Source organism: Balaenoptera acutorostrata, chromosome 7 (genome assembly GCF_949987535.1).
Source record: "Balaenoptera acutorostrata chromosome 7, mBalAcu1.1, whole genome shotgun sequence".
Lineage (NCBI taxonomy): Eukaryota > Metazoa > Chordata > Mammalia > Artiodactyla > Balaenopteridae > Balaenoptera > Balaenoptera acutorostrata.
In genome coordinates this window covers 25,773,998-25,801,811 of record NC_080070.1, presented here as the reverse complement: position 1 = coordinate 25,801,811, position 27,814 = coordinate 25,773,998, and the positions used below count along the sequence as shown (strand labels likewise).

General features: G+C 36.7%; 2 protein-coding genes across 3 annotated transcripts in view; one reads left to right on the top strand and one right to left on the bottom strand.

Annotated features, from left to right (window-relative positions):
• GRM8 (glutamate metabotropic receptor 8) overlaps positions 1-27,814 on the bottom strand; it is a 797,285-nt gene that overhangs the window by 536,213 nt on the left and 233,258 nt on the right. The gene's annotated exons all lie outside the window — the stretch shown is intronic.
• Positions 993-1,316, top strand: LOC102997970 (ATP synthase F(0) complex subunit C2, mitochondrial-like). Its single transcript, XM_057550587.1, has one exon. It carries the CDS (start codon positions 993-995, stop codon positions 1,314-1,316), a length of 324 nt encoding a protein of 107 aa, XP_057406570.1.

Sequence of the window (27,814 nt, the reverse complement as noted above, 5' to 3'; positions counted from 1 at the left end):
TTTGGCCACGCCCTGTGCAGCATGTTGGATCTTATTATGGTTCCCCAATCAGGGATCGAACCCGCACCCCCTGCAGTGGAAGCACGGAGTCTTAACCACTGGACCGCCAGTGAACTCTCTAAGTTTTGAATTTTAATGCTAGTGTATCTCCCGCTCAGCCTCATGGCAACAAGGTATTTTTGTTTCATTCAAGTGGGCCCATCCCTAGAGTCCCCAGCCTGCTTTCCCTTGACAGTCTTCAGATGGCAAACACTGATGGTTTTAGGATTTCCTTGAATCTACTGTTTTTTTATTCAGTCTTCTTTTTTCTTTAGAATTTCTACCGACAGCTTTTTTTTTTTTTTCATCTTAACACTTCTAATTTCAAAGCTTTATTTAACTTTGTCCCTTCTTGAGGAAAAAGAACTTGTTGTGTTCCTATCATGAATCAAGATTTTTTTCATAAAGAAAGATACCATTACAAAAATACCTGAAACTAATTATTTTAAATTATCAAAATAACCATTTTCCACAGTACTGTTTACTATTTTACTATTTTTTCTGCCTTTTTCTCATTTGTCTACCCACAGTTAATTCTGTATGCTTTATTCCATCATCAAGGGTTCTCCAGGCTTTATAGTTTCAGTGATCACATTTTTAGGTGTGGCTAGTCTTAACTATTTCTATTCCCAAATAGTACAGCAAACTACTAGACATTCCCTCCTGGAAGACCTCCACCCCCAGCTTCTTCACCTTGTCATTAGACCTTCAGACTGTCTCTTGAACTAAAATCTTTATTCTATTCCCAGTGGGCTATACCATCTAGGCTGTCACTACTCATACCTGGATTACTAAAACAACCTCCTCAAAAGGTTTACTGTCTCAATTTCTCTTCCTTGCAATTGATCATGTACACTAAATCATGGTTAATCTGAAAAGAGTCTGTCCTTGCCCCTCTCTGTCTTCTCTGCCCTGGGAGCAGCTCTTGCCACTTCCCCACCCCCAGAAAACATATGCTTGCCCCAACTTCATCTCCATCCCCCTCACTGGTCAGGATCACCTCTCAGCAGCAGAGCCAACCACTCTCTGAGGTGGTGCTGACAGACGAGAGCCTCAGCAGCGTGGCAGCCCCGTGCCCCCTGACCTTACTTATCCCAAGCAGCAGCTTCCAAAATGGCACCATTTCAAGGAACATTGACACAGCAGCCAAGTTCATTGAGGCTGGAGCTGCCATGGTCAGAGGGGCTGGCTCTGGGGCTAGGCTTAGGACAGTGTTTGGGAGCCTCATCATTGATTATGCCAGGAATCCTTCTCTGAAGCAACAGCTCTGCTCTTAATTCTGGGCTTTGCCCTCTTGGAGACCATGGGGGTCTTTTGCCTGATGATGGCCTTTCTCATCCTCTTTGCCATGTGAAAGAGCTATCTCCATCTCCCAGCGTTCTTTCTTCCACATCCCATCTGCTCTGTATGTTCCTTTCCTTGTATCTTCCCAAGCAGGCCAGGAAAAGTGGTTGACTCAAGGTTTGACAGAGGGAAGACAAATAAATTCTGTTTGAATAAGAAAAATTATAGCTTGTCATTACCCTACCTATGAACCCACCTTGGCTCCCTAATATCTATAGAATCAAATTTCTTTTTCATGAACTTATTGCTTTGAAAAGATAATGCTAAAACTGAATAATTCTATTATTAAAGTGACCTTTTCATTTACACATATTATAAATAACCTATTTGGTCTCTGAAAATGATTTTGGATTTTTCAGGCTGCTGTACCACTGGCTCCTATGACTTATTATGTACCTGCATATGTCTCCTCATTTTATCTAGTTAAAACTTTTCTAATTATCTTCCTCCCAAGTTTCCACCAAACTCTTCTTCCACAGAGCACGCATGCATGCGCGCGCACACACACACACACACACACACACGAGGGAAGGAAGAAAAAAAGCTTTTAGAGATAATTTACTGAGTTCACTGACATAAATGGGAGTTTTAAGAAGCACAAGCAAACTATTTCAGCCAATTGTATATATCTTTCCCATTTCCTTTACACCCATTTGAAGCCTACACTATGTCTTTTTCCATAGGATCCAAAGCTCAGTAGCTTGAATTAATTACAGACTGACATACTACAGGCAATTTTGGTTCAACATCTACAAACTAAAATCAGCCCAGCCTTTGAACACAGGATCTAGTAGTGATTAATAATTTCACCACTGACCAGGAGGATAACAAATAAAAAGAGCAAACTCATTACTTTATTGTGATTTCAAACTAAATGTTTATCTTCTATGTATTTTACACGTCCAAAGAACAAGACTGCAATTTGAGTTTATTAGTAATTGAAGCAGAACTAATGAAAGATTCTTTATTAGAATGTTCTAGTTACCTTTTCAAAAATATCTATTTCCTTTTTCATGAAGATTAGATGTATAAAAGAAAATTCAAGTCTCTTTTATTATTATCATAACTTGCTCTAGCAATCAAGGGAAAGGAAATTTATCTTTCTGTCATATTTTATTGCAGTTAAATTAATTCTTATAGTTGTATTATGTCTTTAATACAGGTTAACTGATGCTTAAAGTAACTAAAGTCCAACATTTTTTCCTTTTTTCATAATTAGTTTCTATTATCATAAATGTACTAGACTCTGAGAAACTCAGTAGACTTTTTTTTAAATTTTTTTTTTTGATGCAAACCACTTTTAAAGTCTTTATTGAATTCATTACAATATTGCTTCTGTTTTATGTTTTTTGGGTTTGCTTTTTTTTGGCTGTGAGGCATGTGGGATCTTAGCTCACCGACCAGGGATCGAACCCACACCCCCTGCACTGGAAGGCAAAGTCTTAACCACGGGACCACCAGGGAAGTCCATCTGCAGACTTTTATATTTGTTACTTTTATATTTTTCAAGATCCCTTGAAAAATATTCAAAATTATTAATATACATACATGTAATACAATATACATTAATATGCATAAGCAAGTTCACTAGATGAGATCATAGCCAATCAATGTTTAACCCACTTCTCAATACCATTTTATAGGAGCTTCAGGCTACCAGAATTAATTTCATTGACTTGGAAGAGTACAGAAGACATACGTTATATGACAGGTCACAGGCAAATAATTGTGCTTAAACCCTTCTGTATCTCTATGGCAATTTTACTTAACAAACACATATAGTACTTGCTATGTTCGAAGCCTTTTATATGTGTTAATCCCTTTAATCCTCCTAACAACCTTATGAGTTAGGTAGTATCATGATCCCCATTTTACAGACAGAGAAACTGCAGCATAAACAGGTTAAGGCTCTTGCCCAAGTCCACAGAGCTAATAAATGGTAAATTCAGAATGCAAACCTAGAAATCTGGCTCCAGAGTCTGAGCTCTTCAGCACTCTGCTAGGCTGCCTTTCCATCTTCAAAATTATTTCTGTATTTGGAATCTAATTTCTATATTAAGAATATTAAAGCTTTTAATTTTGTGAAAAAAATATAACATTTTCGCTTTCATATCTGAAATCATTTTGTAGCTGCCCCCACACAGGCACCCAAGGTCTCCCTGCTCCCCACCACACCGGCTCAGGTGCCCTCTTGCTCTGCACCATCCAGCTCTGTGCCTTCTCCTATAGCAGATCCTAACACGATTTCTGCATATTAAAATGCCAAGTTCTTTAAGGGCAGGGAGTACGTCTTTTCACAGGTGCATCTCGAACATGCACCTGTGCAGATAAAACATCGTTATAAATCATCCAGCAGCCAAAGAGTTAAACAACTTTCTGATCAAGTTCTGATACCTGTAATAAATAGATTTCTTCTCTACCCACGGGAGTAGACACTCATTCCATTTTTTAAATTAGCAAGTGTGTGGAAATAGGCTTGGGATTTGAAGGAAATGATACTGCAGAAAAACAGGTAAATGAATGGTCCACTTTCCTCTTGGCATAGAGCTTTCAAAACTTGGGGGCTTCGAATTGAAAGACACTAGAGTCCCTCATTTGAAGAAGTGGCAGCCCAGCGGCACTGAGCTTTTCAAGCTGAAAGCCGAGGAATATATACCAAGCTACTATAACAAAACACTTCCATCAAAACCTCGCAGCAAGCAAACAATTGCCAGCCAGCACATTGTTCTGCACAAGAAATGACGTTATGTCATTTGTGCAAAGGACATCAAAACAACTTGTCAGTTTAACAGAGGATTTAGATACACCAGAAGACTTTCACATATCACTTTAAGCATTCCCAGGAAAATTGCTATAGAAGCTCTTAAGGCACAGTAATTTGAACCTAACTAGACTTATTAACCAACACAAACCATAACTTTTCTAAAATGTCTATTTCTTTATAAGTGTAAGGATTTGTTACAAGAGTCCTACTAACTCTTAGAAAATAAAGTTCTGCAGAGATATGGTGATTTATTTGCTTTCATCCAGCAACATTCACTCGTCAAATTGTTAATTATGTACCTATTAGTGCTAGGCACTCTATTGAGTGTACTTATATGAATCATTTTTCTGCCAATAAAACCATATTTTTAAATTGAGTTAGTAATTTCCAGATATTTTGTCAAATTTAACAACAGTAGATAGTGAGTTCTTCGTATTCATGGGAAGAAAGCAGAATTTTAACTGACATAAATAAATCTACATTTTATCTTGAATGGCAGGAACATATGTAGGTATGTGTCAGCTTACACATGTAGTTGGATTGTTCTGATTAACTGTCCATTTTGCATTTTTGCCTAATTTGATCACTCAGTTCACTGAAATAGTCAAATTGGCTTTGGCATTTAGATCAGGTTGGCTGTAGGTCCATGAAATAAGAGAGCTGAATGGGCATTGGAAGACTAGCCCCCCTGGACCACAAGCTCCTGAGTATAAGAATTGTGATTTCTGTGGCTCTGGGGCTGGATGTATTTCCCAGCACAGACCAGACATTGATATATGATTTTTTTAATAAATGACCCCACATAACCTCTTTCAAGCCTATAAAACTATATCCCATTAATAAAAATTTCCAGAGGTACCAGACATTAAGATGGTCACTTGGTCATTACCCTTATAATATTAACCCTACCTAGATGCAGAGATCATACTGAGGCTCTTAAAGCAAAATGATTTGAAACTAACTAGATTAATTAACCAAGACAAGCTATAACTTTACTAACAGCTGTTCATTTCAGTGAGTTTTCCTTAATTCTCGTAACTTTTCATCCCTGATACCGTTTTATTTGGGGTTTTGGTTTTTTACTTTTTTGTTATCTTTTGGGGTACTCTAATTATCAAGTCAGAAGTTAACAAAATAATAAATTATAACTCTGCTTCTTGGTTACCAGCTTAAATTCTCCTAACAGTGCATGATTATTCAAGCTTATCTCCTTTTCATAATGTTGATAATATTATAATATGAAATGTGCACCTCTCATCATGGTGTCCTGTACCCTTTCTACTATAATGAATGTTTACCTTATCTCCCAACTAAACCGTAAGCTAGAGCAGGGTCCAGGTTCCCGTCCCTCTTTCTTGCGATCCTCACACCCTGGCAGGATACACATGACTGTATCCACTCCAGGGGCATGTTGGGGAAAGATAATAGAGTACTGCAAAAATGGGGTGAGGAGGTGGCAGAGAAAAGTATCCCAAAGCTCTCTGATGGAAAACTGAATGAAAACTTCTAAGAGAAGTGAAATATTCTCCTTCACTCTCCCTCTCTTAATCACCACTTTTAAAACTTACACATAATCAAATTCCACTACAACCTGACAGCAACGACATCATGAAATATTTATTGTGTCAGGCACTCTTTGGCCAACCAGAGAGCAATTCCCGGGCCCCAGTCACCTTCTGCTTACTTTCCCTGCTTCTCTTACAGCTGGGGATGCCCATGTGACACAATTCTGGCTGGCACTGCCACTTCCCCGTTCTTCCTGTCTTGGACATATGATGTCTGGGCCTGCATTGTGCATTTTGCAACCATGAAGCAAAAAACTGTGGAAACAAAAAACCAACTTGTTGGGAACACTGACACCGAGGATAAAATAGCATTATTGAACAATGCAAGCAAACCAATGCAAGTAATCTCCTTCTTTCAGAACACTCGATGTGAGGAAAAGACATTTTGCTTGTGTAAGCCACTGCTACAGCCAAATGCCTTCCAACTGAGACATTGATTAAGACAGTTATGGTTTAAATCCTGATTTTGCCTTTTACTAACTGTGACTTTGGGCAAATTACTAAACGTCTCTAAGTTCAGTTTCTCATCTGTGAAATGGACATAAGTGTAATTGCCATTAGAGAATTTTTGTGAATTATTGTGAGAAATATGAAATAATCCATGTAAAGTAATTAGCAGAACTTTAATATTACTCTCAAATGTTAAAGGTACATACTAATATTAAAATATAAAGATACAGGAATGTTTTTAAACTAAATGTTGTGTCTTTTTTTCCCAAAAAATTGCACATAAAAAAATTAAATATTTAGAGTGATAGAGAATTCAATATTTTATAAAATAATTCTCACTCTCTATATCTTTTAGGTCAAGACATCTACAGTTAGCATTAATACACTCATGTGTGATTACATTAGGTGGTACTATAATTACTATGATTTAAATGTTTTTGTTCTGGTTATTGTCACAGAAAATTAAACTACTTCCTCAAGCATAAGGATAGACTGAAATGGCTCGCAGTGACCCCCAACTTTTTTTTTCTTGAATTTTTGAATTTTATTACACTGATTTTTTTATACAGCAGGTTCTTATTAGTCATCCATTTTATGCACATCAGTGTATACATGTCAATCCCAGTCGCCCAATTCATCACACCACCAGCCCATCCCCCCACAGCTTTCCCCCTTTGGTGTCCATACGTGTGTTCTCTACATCTGTGTCTCAATTTCTGCCCTGCAAACCGGTACATCTGTACCATTTTTCTAGATTAAACATATATGCGTTAATATGTGATATTTGTTTTTCTCTTTCTGACTTACTTCACTCTGTATGACAGTCTCTAGATCCATCCACATCTCAACAAATGACCCAATTTTGTGCCTTTTATGGCTGAGTAATATTCCATTGTATATATGTACCACATCTTCTTATCCATTTGTCTGTCGATGGGCATTTAGGTTGTTTCCATGACCTGGCTATTGTAAATAGTGCTGCAATGAACACTGGGGTGCATGTGTCTTTTTGAATTATGGTTTTCTCTGGGTATATGCCCAGTAGTGGGATTGCTGGATCATATGGTAATTCTATTTTCAGTTTTCTAAGGAACCTCCATAGTGTTCTCCATAGTGGCTGTATCAATTTACATTCCCACCAACAGTGCAAGAGGGTTCCCTTTTCTCCACACCCTCTCCAGCATCTGTTGTTTGTAGATTTTCTGATGATGCCCATTCTAACTGGTGTGAGGTGATACCTCATTGTAGTTTTGATTTGCATTTCTCTAATAATTAGTGATGTTGAGCAGCCTTTCATGTGCTTCTTGGCCATCTGTATGTCTTCTTTGGAGAAATGTCTATTTAGGTCTTCTGCCCATTTTTGGATTGGGTTGTTTGTTTTTTAGATATTGAGCTGCATGAGCTGTTTATATATTTTGGAGATTAATCCTTTGTCTGTTGATTCATTTGCAAATATTTTCTCCCATTCTGAGGGTTGTCTTTTCATCTTGTTTATGGTTTCCTTTGTTGTGCAAAAGCTTTGAAGTTTCATTAGGTCCCGTTTGTTTATTTTTGCTTTTATTTCCATTACTCTAAGAGGTGGATCGAAAAAGATCTTGCTGTGATTTATGTCAAAGAGTGTTCTTCCTATGTTTTCCTCTAAGAGTTTTATAGTGTCTGGCCTTACATTTAGGTCTCGAATCCATTTTGAGTTTATTTTTGTGTATGGTGTTAGGGAGTATTCTAATTTCATTCTTTTACATTTAGCTGTCCAGTTTTCCCAGCACCACTTATTGAAGAGACTGTCTTTTCTCCATTGTATATCCTTGCCTCCTTTGTCATAGATTAGTTGACCATAGGTGCGTGGGTTTATCTCTGGGCTTTCTATCCTGTTCCATTGATCTATGTTTCTGTTTTTGTTCCAGTACCATATTGTCTTGATTACTGTAGCTTTGTAGTATAGTCTGAAGTCAGGGAGTCTGATTCCTCCAGCTCCATGTTTTTCCCTCAAGACTGCTTTGGCTATTCGGGGTCTTTTGTGTCTCCGTACAAATTTTAAGACTCTTTGTTCTAGTTCCATAAAAAATGCCATTGGTAATTTGATAGGGATTGCATTGAATCTGTAGATTGCTTTGGGTAGTAGAGTCATTTGCACAATATTGATTCTTCCTATCCAAGAACATGGTATATCTCTCCATCTGTTGGTATCATCTTTAATTTCTTTCATCAGTGTCTTATAGTTTTCTGCATACAGGTCTTTTGTCTCCCTAGGTAGGTTTATTCCTAGGTATTTTATTCTTTTTGTTGCAATGGTAAATGGGAGTGTTTCCTTAATTTCTCTTTCAGATTTTTCATCATTAGTGTATAGGAATGCAAGAGATTTCTGTGCATTAATTTTGTATCCTGCTACTTTACCAGATTCATTGATTAGCTCTAGTAGTTTTCTGGTGGCATCTTTAGGATTCTCTATGTATAGTATCATGTCATCTGAAAACAGTGACAGTTTTACTTCTTTTTTTCCAATTTGGATTCCTTTTATTTCTTTTTCTTCTCTGATTGCCGTGGCTACGACTTCCAAAACTATGTTGAATAACAGTGGTGAGAGTGGACATCCTTGTCTCATTCCTGATCTTAGAGGAAATGCTTTCAGTTTTTCACCATTGAGAATGATGTTTGCTGTGGATTTGTCATATATGCCCTTTATTGTATTGAGGTAGGTTCCCTCTATGCCCACTTTCTGGAGGGTTTTTTATCATAAGTGGGTGTTGAATATTGTCAAAAGCTTTTCCTGCACCTATTGAGATGATCATACGGTTTTTATTCTTCAGTTTGTTAATATGGTGTATCACATTGATTGATTTGTGTATATTGAAGAATCCTTGCATCCCTTGGATAAATCCCACTTGTTCATGGTGTATGATCCTTTTAATGTGCTGTTGAATTCTGTTTGCTAGTATTTTGTTGAGGATTTTTGCATCTATATTCATCAGTGATATTGGTCTGTAATTTTCTTTTTTTGTAGTGTCTTTGTCTGGTTTTGGTATCAGGGTGATGGTGGCCTCATAGAATGAGTTTGGGAGTGTTCCTTCCTCTGCAATTTTTTGGAAGACTTTGAGAAGGATGGGTGTTATCTCTTCTCTAAATATTTGATAGAATTCACCTGTGAAGCCATCTGGTCCTGGACTTTTGTTTGTTGGAAGATTTTTAATCACAGTTTCAATTTCATTCCTTGTGATTGGTCTGTTCATATTTTCTGTTTCTTCCTGGTTCAGTCTTGGAAGGTTATACCTTTCTAAGAATTTGTCCATTTCTTCCAGGTTGTCCGTTTTATTGGCATAGAGTTGCTGGTAGTAGTCTCTTAGGATGCTTTGTATTTCTGCCGTGTCTGTTGTAAATTCTCCTTTTTCATTTCTACCTTTATTGATTTGAGTCCTCTCCCTCTTTTTCTTGATGAGTCTGGCTAAGTGTTTATCAACTTTGTTTATCTTCTCAAAGAACCAGCTTTTAGTTTTATTGATCTTTGCTATTGTTTTCTTTGTTTCTATTTCATTTATTTCTGCTCTGATCTTTATGATTTCTTTCCTCTGCTATCGTTGGGTTTTGTTTGTTCTCCTTTCTCTAGTTCCTTTAGGTGTAAGGTAAGATTGTTTATTTGAGATTTTTCTTGTTACTTGAGGTAGGCTTGTATAGCTATAAACTTCCCTCTTAGAACTGCTTTTGCTGCATCCCATAGGTTTTGGATCATCGTGTTTTCATTGTCATTTGTCTCTAGGTATTTTTTGATTTCCTCTTTGATTTCTTCAGTGATCTCTTGGTTATTTAGTAACGTATTGTTTAGCCTCCATGTGTTCGTGTTTTTTACGTTTTTTTCCCTGTAATTCATTTCTAATCTCATAGTGTTGTGGTCAGAAGAGATGCTTGATATGATTTCAGTTTTCTTAAATTTACTGAGGCTTGATTTGTGACCCAAGATGTGATCTATCCTGGAGAGTGTTCCATGCGCACTTGAGAAGAAAGTGTAATCTGCTGTTTTTGGATGGATTGTCCCATAAATATCAATTAAATCTATCTGGTCTATTGTGTCATTTAAAACTTCTGTTTCCTTATTAATTTTCTGTTTGGATGATCTGTCCATTGGTGTAAGTGAAGTGTCAAAGTCCCCCACTCTTATTGTGTTACTGTCGATTTCCTCTTTTATAGCTGTTAGCAGTTGCCTTATGTATTGAGGTGCTCCTATGTTGGGTGCATATATATTTATAATTGTTATATCTTCTTCTTGGATTGATCCCTTGATCATTATGTAGTGTCCTTCCTTGTCTCTTGTAACATTCTTTATTTTAAAGTCTATTTTATCTGATATGAGTATTGCTACTAGAGCTTTCTTTTGATTTCCATTTGCATGGAATATCTTTTTCCATCCCCTCACTTTCAGTCTGTATGTGTCCCTAGGTCTGAAGTGGGTCTCTTGTAGACAGCATATATATGGGTCTTGTTTTTGTACCCATTCAGCAAGCCTGTGTCTTTTGGTTGGAGTATTTAATCCATTCACGTTTAAGGTAATTATCGATATGTATGTTCCTATGACCATTTTCTTAATTGTTTTGGGTTTGTTTTTGTAGGTCCTTTTCTTCTCTTGTGTTTCCCACTTAGAGAAGTTCCTTTAGCATTCATTGTAGAGCTGGTTTGGTGGTGCTGAATTCTCTTAGCTTTTACTTGTCTGTAAAGCTTTTGATTTCTCCAACGAATCTGAATGAGATCCTTGCCAGGTAGAGTAATCTTGGTTGTAGGTTCTTGCCTTTCATCACTTTAAATATATCATGCCACTGCCTTCTGGCTTGTAGAGTTTCTGCTGAGAAATCAGCTGTTAACCCTATGGGAGTTCCCTTGTATGTTATTTGTCATTTTTCCCTTGCTGCTTTCAATAATTTTTCTTTGTCTTTAATTTTTGCCAATTTGACTACTATGTGTCTCAGCATGCTTCTCCTTGGGTTTATCCTGTATGGGACTCACTGCGCTTCCTAGACTTAGGTGGCTATTTCCTTTCCCATGTTAGGGAAGTTTTCAACTATTATCTCTTCATATATTTTCTCGGGTACTTTCTCTCTGTCTTCTCCTTCTGGGACCCCTATAATGCGAATGTTGTTGCGTTTATGTTGTCCCAGAGGTCTCTTAGGCTGCCTTCATTTCTTTTTGTTCTTTTTTCTTTATTCTGTTCCGCAGCAGTGAATTGAACCATTCTGTCTTCCAGGTCACTTATTCGTTCTTCTGCCTCAGTTATTCTGCTATTGATTCCTTCTAGTGTAGTTTTCATTTCAGTTATTGTATTGTTTATCTCTGTTTGTTTGTTCTTTAATTTTTCTAGGTCTTTGTTAAACATTTCTTGCATCTTCTCGATCTTTGCCTCCATTCTTTTTCCGAGGTCCTGGATCATCTTCACTATCATTATTCTGAATTCTTTTTCTGGAAGGTTGCCTATCTCCACTTCATTTAGTTGTTTTACTGGGGTTTTATCTTGTTCCTTCATCTGGTACATAGCCCTCTGCCTTTTCATCTTGTCTATCTTTCTGTGAATGTGGTGTTTGTTCCACAGGCTGCAGGATTGTTGTTTTTCTTGCTTCTGCTGTCTGCCCTTTGGTGGATGTGGCCATCTAAGAGGCTTGTGCAACTTTCCTGATGGGAGGGACCGGTGGTGGGCAGAGCTCAGTAAAACTTTAATCTGCTTGACTGCTGATGGGTGGGGCTGGGTTCCCTCCCTGTTGGTTGTTTTTCCTGTGGCAACCCAACACTGGAGCCTACCTGGGCTCTTTGGTGGGGCTAATGGCAGACTTCAGGAAGGCTCATGCCAAGGAGTATTTCCCAGAACTTCTGCTGTCAGTGTCCTTGTCCCCACGGTGAGCCACAGCCACCCCCTGACTCTGCAGGAGACCCTCCAACACTATCAGGGAGGTCTGGTTCACTCTCCCCTGGGGTCACTGCTCCTTCCCCTGTCTCCAGATGCACACACTACTTTGTGTGTGCCCTCCAAGAGTGGAGTCTCTGTTTCCCCCAGTCCTGTCGAAGTCCTGCAATCAATTCCCACTAGGCTTCAAAGTCTGATTCTCTATGAATTCCTCCTCCCGTTGCTGGACCCCCAGGTTGGGAAGCCTGACGTGGGGCTCAGAGCCTTCACTCCAGTGGGTGGACTTCTGTGGTATAAGTGTTCTCCAGTCTGTGAGTCACCCACCCAGCAGTTATGGGATTTGATTTTACTGTGATTGCGCCCCTCATCCATCTCCTTGTGGCTTCTCCTTTGTCTTTGGATGTGGGGTATCTTTTTTGGTGAGTTCCAGTGTCTTCCTGTCAATGATTGTCCAGCAGCTAGCTGTGATTCTGGTGTTCTCACAAGAGGGAGTGAGAGCACGTCCTTCTACTCTGCCATCTTGGTTCAGGCACCCCCAACTTTCTTTTACCACCTCACCCAGAAACCTGAGTCATTGTGAATCTTTAGTGTTTCATTTATTAGGTTATTTTCAGGATATTCAACCATTTCTCTTGGATCACTGAAGAAAACAACAGGTCTCTGGGTTTTGTTTTCCTTTGTTTTAGTCACAAGCATTTCAGTTTCACTTCAACGAGATCATCATTCCCAATGTTTCTCTTTGGAAGCTTATCTCGCAAGGCTAATAAAAGATAGTGTTCCTAAGCCTAGAGACTTTCCATTTATAGGTTTCCATTAAGCTACTTAAAGGTAGATATTATTCCAATTAAATATTTAAAAGGTAGGTCCTTTTATGAAGTAGATTTTTTATTAATTTAAAAAGAGATAATTATTTATACTTCTAAATCCTTTCTAATAGGATTTCAATTGACCTCCAACAAAAGACATAAATAGATTAAGATGAAAATAAATCAAAACATACCAAAGCACTGGAAAAGTGGATGCAAATATAAAAATCATCATTGATGTGATTATGCACAAAATTTAGCTCTGATCGTCCATGAGACTAAGGGGAAAATGGAAATATAGTTGATTAAGCAATTTCTCATGACTATATAGAGCAGATCTGTAATACTTTTTTATACTAATTCCAAGTGTGGTCTTGGTACTAAATTCCATTAGGAATTTATCTTATGGGCCCTTCTTCAAGGAACATCAGGTTTCATAATACATAGTATTTTCATCAATAGGGTTCAGTAGCTGCTTTGAACGTCAATAAAAGTCAATAGCATGACATTATGCCAGTAATTTTAAAATTATTTTCAGCCATGGAATCTGGAAAATAAAATGTTATGCAGCAGCTATCATATGTAACATAGACAAATAAGCACTGCTCCAATTGAAACACAATTAAAGGGCCTGAAGCTACCATCCTCACTGACTATAGAATCTGGATAAGGCAAAAGCCTGTGTAGCCCATAAACTGATCATATTAGTTACAAATATTAAAATGGAATTAAATTTCCTACAACTCATATTACACTTAATGGTAAAAGATTGCATGTCTTCTCCATATGACTGCGGACAAGGCAAGGATGTTTACCCACATCAGTGCCATTGTACCTTACACAGGAGGTTCCAGCCAGTGCAATAAAGCAAGGGTGGAGGGAGAGGAAATACCAGGCATACAGATAGGAAAAGAAAAAGCAAAACTATCTTTATTCACAGACAACCTGTTTGGGTATTGGATATGTAGAAAATCTTAAGAATCTACCAAAAAAAAAAAAAAAAAGCCACTAGAACTAAGCAGGATTGCAGGATACAAGATCAGTAACAAAAATCACTTGTATTTCTATATATAAACAACAGAGAATTGGAAATGAAACAAATATACATTTGCAATAGCATCAAAAAAACATGAAATACCAAGAAATAAATTTAACAAAATGTGTACACCAGTAGTATACTTAAAACTACAAAATATTACTGAGAAAAGTTAAAGTCTTAAATAAGGAAGTTGTTGAGGTGCACCCCCACTTAAATTAATATGTTGGAGTCCTAATTCCCAATGTAATGGAATTTGGTAATGGGACCTTGGGGAGGTAATTGGGTTTAGATGAGATAATGAGGGTGAAGCCCTTATGATGAAATTAGTGCCCTTACAGAAGGGACATAAGAGAGTTTGTTTCTCTCTCTCTGCACACAAGAGATCATGCAAGCACACAGTAAGATGGCAGCTGCCGACAAGTCAAGAAAAAAGAAGTGTCAGCATTAAATCTACTTTACTGATTTGATATTGGACTTCCCAGCCTACAGAACTGTAAGAAAATAAAATTCTGTTTTTTAAGCCACTCAGTCTATGGTATTTGGTTAAGCCAGCCCACACTATGACAGAGATATACCATGTTCATGGGTCAGTTGACTTAACATTGTTAAGATTAAGATATCAATTCACTCCATATTGTTCCACAAATTCAGTACAATCTCAATTGAAAGCCCAGCAGGCCCATATTGCCCAGCAATTCCACTCCTAGATATATAGCTAAAATAATTGAAAACAGGTACTCAAACATACTTGCATGTCAGTGTTTACTATAGTAGATTTTTATAAAGTTCAACATACCTCTTTCATATGACCCAACCATCCCAAGACTGATTAAATTATATACCTACCCTACCAGAATGTCCATAACAGATTTATTCATAATAGCCAAAAAACTGGAAAACAAGCCAACTATCCATCAGTAAGTGAATATATAACCAAATCGTGATACATCCATTCAGTAGACTACTACCTAACATTAAAAAGAAATATTTTACTATTGTTACATGCAATGACATGGATAAATTTTTCTGTCATTTTTGAATAGTTTTGCTTGTTCTGGAATTCTGGATAAATGGAATGATATAGTAGGCATGTCTTCTTTTGCTCAGTAAGATGTTTTTGGTACATACATACAATGGAATATTATTCAGCCATAAAAAGGAATGCAGTTCTGATGCATGCTACAATATGAATGAATCTTGAAAACATTATGTTAAGTGAAATAAGTCAGTCACAAAAGAACAAATACTATATGATTCCATTTATATGTGATGCCTAGAATAGACAAATTCATAGAGGCAGAAAGTAGATTAGAGATTACCAGGGGCTGGGGAGTATTGAGTGTTACTCCTTAATGGGTACAGAGTTTCTTTTTGGGATCATGAAAAAGTTCAGAAGTAGTGGCAATGGTTGCATAATATCATGAATGTAATTAATGTCATTGAATTGTATACCTTAAAATGGTTAAAATGGCAAACTTTATGTTATATAAGTATTATTACAATAAAGAAAATTATTTACAAAAAAATCCTAGGAAGCTTTTTTTGTAGAAAACAAGTTGATTGTAGAATATACTTGACTATGTGAAGGACCTAGAATAGTCAAAATCATTTTGAAAAGAATAACTAAGTTGGAGGACTTACATTACCTGATCTGAAGACTCACTATAATGCTACAATAATCAAGATAGTGTACTATTGGTAAAGGGTAGATATACAGATCAATGGAGGAGAACAGAGTCTCCTCCACTGAGTCTGGAAATAGATTCATATACAATCAATTTTTGACAAAGTACCATGGTAATTCAATACGGAGAGTAGTATTTTCAATGAATGGTGGAGAACATCTGGATATGCACATGAATAAATGAACTTTGACCTTTCCTCAGATTATACACCAAATTAACTCAAACTGGATCATAGACCTAAATGTAAAAACCAAAACTATAAATCTTCCAAAAGGAGAAAACTTTGCAAAAACCTGACATTAATCAATTGAATTTCACCAAAATTAAAATCTGATCTTCACAGACTCCATTAAGAAAATAAAAAGTTAAGCACCAAAATGGGAGGAACTGGGATGAAATGTTTATATATATGTGTATATATATACACACATATACATATACACATATATTTGTGTATATATGAGCATATATATGTGAATGTACGTACACATTCATATGTATGTATATATGTGTATATATATGAATGTGTGTATGTGTATATATATGAATTCATATATATATATATATATATATATATATATATATATATATATATATATATATGAATTGTGTGTGCAGGTATATCTGACAAAGGACTTGTATTCAGAACTTAATAACAAGACAACAAAATCCCATTTTAAAAAATTTTCAAAAGGTTTGAACTTTACTTTACAAAAGAAGATATACAAATGGCCTCTAAATACATCAAAAAAATGCATAACTACATTAGTCAAAAGAAAAATGCAAATTTAAACCACGTTAAGATACCATCGCAAATCCATTAGAATGGCTAAAAATTAAAAGACTGGAGCAAATGGAAATCTCATGCAATCCTGGTGGGACAGTAAAGTGGTATAACTACTTGTAAAGCAGTTTGGCAGATTTGTATAAAGTTCAACATACATCTGTCATATGACCCAACCATTCCCAAACTGATTAAATTATATGCCTACCTTACAAGAATATCCATAGCAGATTTATTCATAATAGCCCCAAAACTGGAAAACAAGCCAACTATCCATCAATAAGTGAATGGATAACCAAATTGTGGTACATCCATTCAATGGACTACTATTTAACATTAAAAAGAAATAGACTATTTTACTATTGTTACATGTAATGACATGGATAAATTTCAAAAACATTTTACTGAGCTAAAGAAGATATGCATACTATATCATTCCATTTATCTGGAATTCCAGTAAAGCAAAACTATGCAAAAATGACAGAAAACAGATCAGTGTTTGCCCAGGATTGTGGCTGGTAGGAGAGAGGGGTGACTGCAAAGTGGCATGAGGGAACGTTTTTGGGTGATAGAAATGTTCTATATCTTGATTGTGATGGTGATTACATAGATGCATACATCTGTCAAAACTCATTGAACTTTATACTGAGAATGGGTGCATTTTATTGCATGTAAATTATACTTTGATAAAGGTGTAAAAAACGGAAATAAATACCTGCACCCATTACTGAATCACATCATGTACTTGCTGAGGCTGTGATAAAATGGATTGTCAGAGCAATACAGCCAAGCTCACACACAGGTAAGCTAAAGTGTGGGTGTAAATTCAATTTGAGAATAAACAGACTCCTGAGTCACTGGCAGAATCAGGAGCAAGCTCTCCCTCATGCCCAGCTGGGAAAGGTCCATATTCTTTTCCACCAGCAGTGTACATATCCCAGGTCAACAGCTCGAGAGCCAGGAGAAAGACTATGGGGCATCTTCCTCCTAGAAGAAGACAACTGCTCTTGGCAGTGGGTACTTGAGACAGGACTCAGGAAACCTTTGCTATGGCCAGCTCTCCAGAAGGTATATGCTTTAATAATAAAGCATTTTTTATCTGTGAATGATTAGATGTTTGTGCATTTTTGTCACTTCCATTGCTTCCCTAACCAGGACAGCCCACTAATTCTCAATCCCCCACCTTCAAGATAGCCCAGAAATGATTTTAAAACATTGAAAGCATAACTAAAGTGGTGGTTTATATTTTCTTTGCACAGATAAAAATTCATCCTGTTTTCTAAATTTCTTAATAAAGTTCATTTTCACTGATGATCATACAGGCAACTTCTAATACTAATATTAATACTAATACTATGGTTCTCAAACACTTCATGATCTTAACCAAATCCTCAGAGGTCTATGATGGGCCTGGAATTAGGGTCCAAAGATATGCATTTTAACATCTCCCTGATGATTCTAGTGTAGATAGTCTTCAAACATAGTTTAAGAAACACTGCTTTAATGGGTTCACTGTTTCATTGCTTTGCCACAGACACGACTTTTTATTCCTCTAATTAGGTTGGAGTGAGTTGACAGGCTAGATAATAACCAAAATATATAATCAAAGTCAATTTAGTCACTATATACTTTCTTCAAACAGTCCCTCATGAAGATACAACATGATTATTTTTGCATGGGGAAATATATATTTGATTGTTGACTTTGCTTCTGTTAAACAAATTTTAAATACAAATGGCACTGATTCTATAAATAATAACATCCTAGGAAAACAACCCATAAAGAATCTTTATACTTAACTCTTAGAGAATGGCAACATGGATTGCTTAAAAAGACATGAAATAGCTTGCTGCTATCGATTAAATTTCTTCTGAGAAAAGGTGTGAACTCTTACAGGTGGTATCCAGATGGGGAATGAGTCCCTTCTCATCCACAGGCAGAAAGTCTATAAAACGTCTTCTACAACAGTGGAAGAAAGGGAAGACGTTTTGTGCCAAGAAATTTTGCAACTTGTGCATTGGAAGAGTGCTGCACCTCTTGGGAGCAATCCGTATTATGTGTAACCGTGTAGTGTCGAATAGAACAGATAACTAAACTACAGAAATTGAGTTCAAGGAGAAGCAATATGTCAAAGTCTAACTTTGAACAAAGGTAGACAGACTGAAACATTTCCACGACTATGCCTGGTTTTGGTCTTGAAAATGACCAGTCCAACATAAGCCCACTTGGGTCAACATGCGATGCAGAAGACGATCAGTAAATGGAAGGGAACTAGGATGACAACAGGAGAGGATCAATCACAACTAGCCAGAGACCCTCCTAGCCTCTCATGGTTAAGCGTTCACGAACACCTTAATGAGTCAAGCTGACAGTTAACCCCTGAACAATATGTAGTCATGCTTATATGTAATTTATTTATAGACTTTTCTTTATATATGCCTAAGCTAACGAACTATTTGTTTCAGTTTAAACAGTTTATTTTGCAGGGTGTGGCCTCCCATTCTCAGTAATTCCTTTTAAGGACTTTAAAACCACTTTCATTATTAAGAAAAGGTATTCAAACTAGGTGAATCCAATCAACAATTGTAACGATAAGAGCATCTCTTTTTATTAGTGGCTCTTAACTTTTAAGAAAGATTTTAAAGAAAATTCATTGTGAGTGCTTTAATCTACAAAATAAATTATTTGAATATGAATTCAATTAAACAAGTTCAAAACCAGATGATGGAACTACAAAATAAGATTTAGAAAAAGGGATTGCACAAGTAAGGAAAGAAATTGATGGTCATAAATTAAATTAATAAAATAACAAACACATTAGTAGGATCAAAGAACTGAATAGACAAGGTTGAAAATTAAATTACTCACTAGAGGAAACACTTGAGAAAATCAAGTAAAGGCAGACAAAAAATACAAAACCTAACAGAATTATAAGAAAAGTAACATATGTAGAAGGTAGAAAAGGTAGATAACACAATAAATGCAACAGAGAAAGTATTCAAAGATATAGTGCAACTAAGCTTCTTTGATAATTAAGGGAAAAAATAAATCTGTATATTGAAAGGGCACATGCAATTCCAAGAAACATTGATAAGTGATGATCATCTGCAAGAAAGACCTTTAGCTACAAATTTTCCCCCAACTTCCAGGATGAAGAACAACAACTTAGTCATCAGTTCTTGCTGTCTATTATTCTACCTACACGCATAAGCATAGAGAGATTTCTAGAATGGTAATCGTCAAAATTATAATGATTATTTCCGGGATGTAGAATTTGAGGTGGGCAATCACATTTTTCTTTGTACCTTCCTCTATTCTTTTTATATTTATAATGAACTTGTGCTACTTTAACAAAAGCAAAACTCATTATAGGAAGGAAGGAAGAAAGGGGGAGGGAGGGAGGGAGGAAGGAAAGAGACTATGGATCTGCAAGATACTATTTTATCTCTTTTCTTGTTATCTAATCTTTACCAAAAAAGAAGAGGAAGAAGAAGAGGAGGAGGAAGAGAAAGAGAGAAAAATCATTCATTTTGTATTGATCACAAATCATATACGTGAATTCTTGGGAATATCTGCTTATACCTGCTTATTAGAATTTCACTCAGTATTTTTTCCTGATATCTGTCTCTAATTTGAAGTATCTGAAGGAGAACTCCATATTTGTAGAGACCCAACTGTGCTACTGATTAAAAGAAGTCTGTGTTCCATAAATATTTACATTCCACTCTAGGAGAGCACAGAAACAACTTAGTGGGCCTGTTGCTTTCCCACTAAAACAGACTACTCAACAAAACCATTCTGGATCATTTTCTACATCGAATTATCTTTTCTACCAGATCTCTGGTAGAATGTCAATTCCCCGAAGACATGGACTGTGCTTTCTCTCCGTTACAGATAATGCGGGGCTTTGCATGGTGGAAGTACTAAAAATAAAAAATAAAAATTGTAAGCTAATTGACAGTCATGGTGATGATATTGTTTCAAACTCGCTAAGGCCAGGCTGTGAACTATCTTAACCAGATATATCTCCACTAAGTTGCAGATCTAAGAGACTTTGCCAAGCACAATTCTGTTTGCAATGAGTCTCTTACAATTATCTACTATCTTCCCAATCCCTCTCTTGGCATTTCACTTAGAATTTTAGCAACTGGCTCATTGGAAACCTTTCCTCCACTATGCCAGGCACTGTTTTTAGTAACTCGAATATGTCTTGTTCTCTCTTTCTCTCTCTCTTTCCAATTCTAAAATTAGAATTTTACTCAGTGATTTTTGCCTATCTGTCTCTAATTTGAAGTATCTGAAAGAGAGAAAACCAAAACCTATCTACCTACCAAAAACCAAAACCTATCTGCTCCCCACTTGCACCCCAGTACCTGAAAGTGGCTGGAGAAAAACACACACTTGAGTTACCTGATCTCATATAAACTTTTAAGAAATAGTTTTAAGAAAACTATTCATTTTTAAAAAATAAATTTACGACCATAAACCTCAAGAAACACCCCATCAGCATCCTTCTATCTTTCATAGTAAATGCATTTTCCTACTCTACCAAAAATTTATTTTATGTATTTTTTCCTCTTACCTCAAACCCTCAATACTCCCCCCTCCCTCTGCCTCTCACTCTGGGCTGATGACCTTGATCTGTAGTTCACTGAAAAATGAAAAGCAATCAGAAAAAAAAGTCCTCATTTTCTTATCACTGAATCTTCCAACGTAATTGCATTGGACCCATCCACTCTGTCTTTCTTCCTGATACAATGGATGACCTCTCCTTGGTCCATTTAAACCAACTCTCCACAGTGTGCTGGATTCCATTCCTTCTCCCCTATTGAGAAATTTTGTTACATGAAATTCTTCTAGCCTCCTTTTCTGCTCCTTCCTCATTTTCCCTCTCTTAACTGGATCATTTCCATCAGCATGTAAACATGTTATAAAAAGTCTCTCACCTTGAAAGCAAACAAATAAACCAAACTTCCTTGACTGTATATGTCCTCCAGCTTCTGCCCATTTCTCTGCTTCTCCTCTGGGAAAGAGTGTCTCCACTTGCTCCCATTTGCTCTTTAATCGACTCCAATCAAGCTCTGTCTCCACCACTCCCATGGAGCTGCTCAAATCAAGGTCATTAACAACTTCTATCTTGCCACATCTGTCTCCAAATTACTCAACCTCTCCAAAGTGTTAACTTAATGGATAATAGCTTTGTTCTTGAAACACATGCTTCACTTGGCTTCCAGTGAAGGATGCTTTACTGGTTTTCCTCTTAATTCTTTGGCATTTTTTCTCAGTTTCCATTGCTGGCTCCTCCTTCTCTCAATGTTAGCATTCTCCAGAGTTCAGTCCTTCGCTCTCTTTTCTTCTATATTTACTTCTTCCTAGATAATCTTATCTAGTTCCATGATATTATATAATTACAAATAGGCTAAATATTACCAGACCACACAGATATTATATAGTCCCCATACTCCATATTCTAATCTTTGTATTCTATTTCCAGGCTCCTACCTGTGCCCTAAGCTCACAACTCTTGATGTCCTACTGCTTCCTGTTCAACATCTCCACTAGGACGTCTAATAGACTCTTAAACTAATGGCCAAAGGAAAACTCTTCATTTCTATCTTCCACAAATTTTGAACCTCCCCCCAGTTATGTCCATCTCAGTTACCAGCACCATGACAAAAATCTAAGTGTAATCATTGATTACTCATAATTTTGATTATCAAATAATTTTAATTATCCCTTTCCCTCCACCCTGCTCCAAACCATCAGCAAATTCTGTGGTCTTCATTTTCAAAATATCCCAAGTCCAACATTTATCATAACTTCCAATGCTATCACCTTTGTCCAAACTACATCATTTCTCACCTAGACAACTGCAGTGCTTAATAACTGATCTCCCTGTTTCCATTCTTACCTTCCTGTATCTATTCTCCATTTAATAGTCAAATTGAACTTTTAAAAACAGGGATTAGATTGTATTATTCCCTTGTTGAAAACTATAATTGGTATCTATCCATTGATTCTTGATGAAATTTAACTCCTTACATGGCTCACAGGGTTCCACATAATCTGGCCTGTACCTACCACTTGGACTTCATCTCCAGATCACTCCATTCCAGCCACACCTGTCTTCTTGCCTCCAAAAACATACAAAACATCCATCTCTCTCAGGTCATTTACACATGCTGTCTCCTAGAATTCTCTCCCCTAATATCGTCTCATAAATGGACCCTTTACATCATTCAGATATCCTCTCTAACTTCACTGTTACAAAGAGATTTTGTCTGACCAGTCTATGTAAGACACCCCCCACCCCACCTCCCCATAACTCAATGTTCTTTTATTCTGCTTTCTTTTCTTCATAACACTTTACAATGTTTATTAGATGTCTTCTCCACTAGAATGTAACCCCTTCAGGTAGGGACTCTGCTGTATTTGCTGCTGTATCCCCGCACCTGCCAAAACCAGTATTGGTTCCACAGAAAGTCTTCAAGAGATACTTCCTGAATAAATACATGAATGAATGTCCTTGGCCTGCTGAAACGACCTGGCTGATTTAGCTCACTGCTGGCTTGGGGAGGGCAGGTTTCTGACAGTGTTAAAGGACAATTACTCTGTCTTCTATGTGGGGACAGAGTAAACCAGGTGAAATTTCAATGTAGGCAATGCTCGACCTGAGAATTTTTGAACCACTGTCCTATTTTCTAATGTCCCTTCTCCCTCACCCACTGGTGTTCGGCACCTTCATGCTGCCTGATCGCTGTCGACATGCACACACAACCCTCATCAGGGCCCCTGTTACCTCTAGAGCTTCTCCGCCATGAGAGCAGGCATATTTCAGTCACGTCATGGAAAGATGCAGCAGTGCCCCAAACGTAGCTGCTTCTATGCCCTGTCAATTCAGCCTCCCCATTGCTCCCTTTGATGGAGACTTCCAGCAACTTCTAGGTGCTAAAAATCTTCATGAAAATTTTAAATAAGTGTTAAAGCATAACTGTGATGGTTAATTATATGTGTCAAGCTGAATAGGTTATAGGGAGCCCAGATATTTAGTTGAACATTATTCTGGGTGTGACTATGCAGGTGTTTCTGAGTGAGATTAACATTTGAATTGATAGACTAAGTAAAGCAGATTGCCCACCCCCACATGGGTGGGCCGCATCCGATGTGTTGAAGGCCTGAAGAGAGCAAAAGTCTGAGTAAGAGAATTCACTCTCTCTGCCTGATAATCTTGAGCTGGGACATGGGTCTCCTCCTGTCTTCAAACCCAGGCTGACTTACACCATCAGCTTTCCTGGTGTTCAGGCCTTCAGACTCGAGCTGGAACTCACACCATGGACTTTCATGCTTCTCAGGCCCTCAGACTGCAGATCCTGGGACTTCTCAGCCTCCATAACCATCCTGTGAGCCAATTCCTTTAAACAAATCTCTTGTTACAAGATGGATAGATAGATAGATAGATGACAGACAGACATGGATAAATTCCATTTGTCTGTGTCTCTGAAGTACCCTGACTAATACAATAACCTTAGTTCTTTAAGAAGCTCTGGAATCAAATTTATTGTGGAGATGCCTCACCAGTGATGAGTCTTTCCTTCTTTCTTATTAAGAGACCTTCATGGTATTCCGCCAGCCTAAGGGTGTCACCTAGAGTAGGGTAGACACTGGGATCCTTGGTATAAAGTAAATCCCATCTTTCCCTAAAATTCTATCTCAGAGAGAAATAATTCCAACTCCTCCCTCTAGCAAAGATGGAGAGCTGCAAACTCTTCATTCCCTTCTTTCCAGGATCATCATTTTCCCCCAGATAATCTCAGAACTATTGGTACATGAAATTAATACAAATTGTGGGTTTGTATGGTAGATATAGCAGTTGTTTTCACTTATGAGAATGGGTTGCATTTTTGTTTAATTTCTACTTACACTTTTAAAAAAATAGAGACTATATTGATCACTCATGACTATAGGAGAGATTTTATCTCAATACAGGTGGTAAAAATATAAGAGTTTCTAATACCATTATATGCTCTATTTCTTAAAATACGTTAATCCTCCCATAAGAAAGCATTTTACCCCTTAGGGAAGAATCCTTGATTCTTCCCATCACTCTGCTTTGCTTTATAATAATAACTTTTTTCATTAATTTTACTATTAACTTTTGACTTCTAGCCATGTTTTATCACTAGTGAATTCTTTCAGACAACCATAGGGTGATATGGTAAGAATTAACATCTTAATAAAGGAGAATAACTTCTTGCATTCTTAGAAAGTTCAAGGCCAAGATAATTTTCTTATAATCATAGTTAAGAAAAGCTTTTTCATGGCTTTTATAAAGATGCCAAATGAAACTCTGTCTTAAAATACTTGTTATCAAGTACCTCCTTAACATAAATCCATACACGTAGCTATTGCTTAAGCAACTTCAACAAGATTACAGGACTCAGAAGTCAAAGATGCCCCAACGGAGAATTCATTATAACAAAGCTAAAGTCCTTAACTTCCAGTAGCTTCTGCAGTTTTAACAAAGAATGTTCAGAGCATTGCCAGGCTCCTACATTGCCATAAAATGTTGAATTTATACCTGAAGGAGTCACTTTGTAGAATTTTTTAAAATTTATAGGAATCACTCAGTTTTTGAAGATCACCCACAGTCCTTGTCAGGATTAATTGTTTCTTTGGATTTGACCAGAAAGTATAAAGACAATGAAGCAAAGAAAGACAAGAAAAGAAAGAAAGTCAATCTAAGAGTTATGGTCCCTACCAGCTATCTCCATTTTTGATTTTTAGGCAGAGGTTTTAAGGATGTATTTGATTGTATGCAACAAAGAGTAAATGGCTTCTTTTTGGAATTCCTCATGTGGGCCCAAATATCTAGCTAAGGCTGAGTATAACCTTTTACTATTAACATGATACATAGCAAGAATTTTAACTGTAACCTTCATCCTGCTCTACCTTGCATCTGACTGATTCAAAGCAGCATTCTTCTAGAAAATCCTAGAAAAGCTTGGACCAAAAAAATGTGAAAGGAGAAGAAAAACGGGCCGAAATTTCAACCATCCACACTTTAAAGCAAATTCGTCTTTATAAATACAGCACTATTAAAATTCTTCCTCATGCTTCAGGACATAGGTACTAAATTATCTGTGATGCATTTGTGAAAAGTATGTGCTGTTCTCTAAATTATTTAAAACTATTTAGTTTTATGTTGAAATCTAATCTCTCAATGTTTGTTCAGATTGACTATTAAAAGTAAAACATTTACTAAACCTTATTTTTGTTTGTAAAAGCATTTCTGCTTGATTTAATTTAAATATTATTTTTAAATCAATTAGTAGTTACAAAAACAATATTCAAAAATTCCAAGGCCACTTTAAAAACAGCCTCTGTTCCCAGCTATTATAAAGCATCAAGCATTTGTCATGAGAGTGTTTTCCATATATTTTTAAGTTGCCTTCTATGTAGCATAAATAAAGAATATATCCATTGCTCATCCAGAAAAAGCAGTTAAAAATCAACTGCTTTGATTTTTCAGTGTTTCAAGTATATTTCTACCTATGTCAGCGGGATAAATCACTTATGAAACTCTCATTAGAAAGTGTTACAGGGGCTTCCCTGGTGGCGCAGTGGTTGAGAATCTGCCTGCCAATGCAGGGGACACGGGTTCGAGCCCTGGTCTGGGAAGATCCCACATGCCGCAGAGCAACTAGGCCCGTGAGCCACAATTACTGAGCCTGCGCGTCTGGAGCCTGTGCTCCGCAACAAGAGAGGCCGCGATAATGAGAGGCCTGCGCACTGCGATGAAGAGTGGCCCCCACTTGCCGCAACTAGAGAAAGCCCTCACACAGAAACGAAGACCCAACACAGCCATAAATAAATAAAATAAATAAATAAAGATACATGAAATTGCTAAAATTAAAAAAAAAAAAGAAAGTATTACATAACACATGTCACCATCAAGGCTGAAATTTCTAAAGCCTATCTTTCATTTGCCTTCTTCCTTATTTAAATTTGCCAGGCTGAGTTTTGAGCCACATAGCTTTTCCCGAATTGACAGGGGAAACCAATGATGCAGAACTTACAAGTTTTCTTTCCCATCTCTGCACAAAATCATTTTGACTTTGATTAAAGTGACCAACCACCAGGGGTTTGACTGAATTGATAGTCTATTACTTTACTTGTTAGAAAATCAATTCTTTCAATCAAGAGGGTCAATCTGATTGTGTGTCAGTTATGACCTGAAATGAGCTTTATCAATGTTGAGATAACCAGCCTAAATCAATCGCTAAAGAATGAAGTATTTCAAAACTTACATACTAAAACTCATTATCTATGACTACATTAATTTGGAATTTTGATCAACTAGACCTATTCTCTGCTGAGTTAGTTCCATGAGACACTAAAGTATTAATAAAGTTTACACATGCATGTATCTTAACTTCATGAACACTATCTAGAATGACATTCCCTATGAAACGTTAATGATATAAAAAGCATAAACCCGACTCAGCATATGGTACCTTCATAGAACACCCAAACATTGCTTATATGACCCATAGGGCAGGAAATAAATTCACGGAAGGAAAATGGAAGCTTCACTCTAAATTATATTCTTAATTTTGTATGTGTTAAATCAAATGTTTTAAACAAAGTTTAAGATGAAGAGAACGTTTTACTTTATCACAAAAACTATAGGCCCCTAAAATTTCACAAATTACAGCCCCACTAATTTGGAATCATAAAAAAAAAAATCTAGATTTTTTTTTTCTTGGTTGAAGTTTATATTTGACTTAGTGTAGAGATAAGTTATTCTTCTCTGGATTCTTTTTCAACCCTTATAACATGGCCAGATAAAAAGGCTCAGTTTGGTGTTTGTATGTCTTTTACTCTTCTCTAATGTTTGACAACCTCAAACATTTAAATCAGGCTCAGTCTTTCTCCCAACAGAAGCTGGCTAAAATTTAATAACGTCATTTTCATCACATTATATTTATTTTTATAGCTGCCTTCTGTTTTCAGCAGAGGATACTGGTTTTCTTTTCACAGTACTAATATAAAGTTTTCTCTTTAAATAAATTTAGATTGCCAAGTGAATCAATTTAAAGAAAATATGGAGTAATAACTGTACAGGTGGTAAGAAAATATGTCCAAAAATCATGAAAGTGGTAAAAATGGTTAGATGTTAGGAAGTAAATATATGTAAAAACAAATACATTAAAAAATTATGAACAAAACTATAAGAAGAAAACCATCTACCTGTGTGAACAAATTAATTTCAGTCTCTTTCCCAGTATTTACTTGTAAACCATTGTGTTAATTCTAAATGACTCCTCTGTTAAAGTGGGCCCATCGAAACCTTTATCCAACAACATTTTAATAGCTTCTTCTTCAGTACAGTACAAGCTCAAAAGTTATAAGACTGCATGCCTTAGAGAAAAAAAGTTTGTAATTCAAAAACTTCATTCA

Bases quoted from the DNA above. Each gene is read 5' to 3' on its own strand.
- LOC102997970 (XM_057550587.1), top strand. From the start codon at position 993: ATGCTTGCCCCAACTTCATCTCCATCCCCCTCACTGGTCAGGATCACC.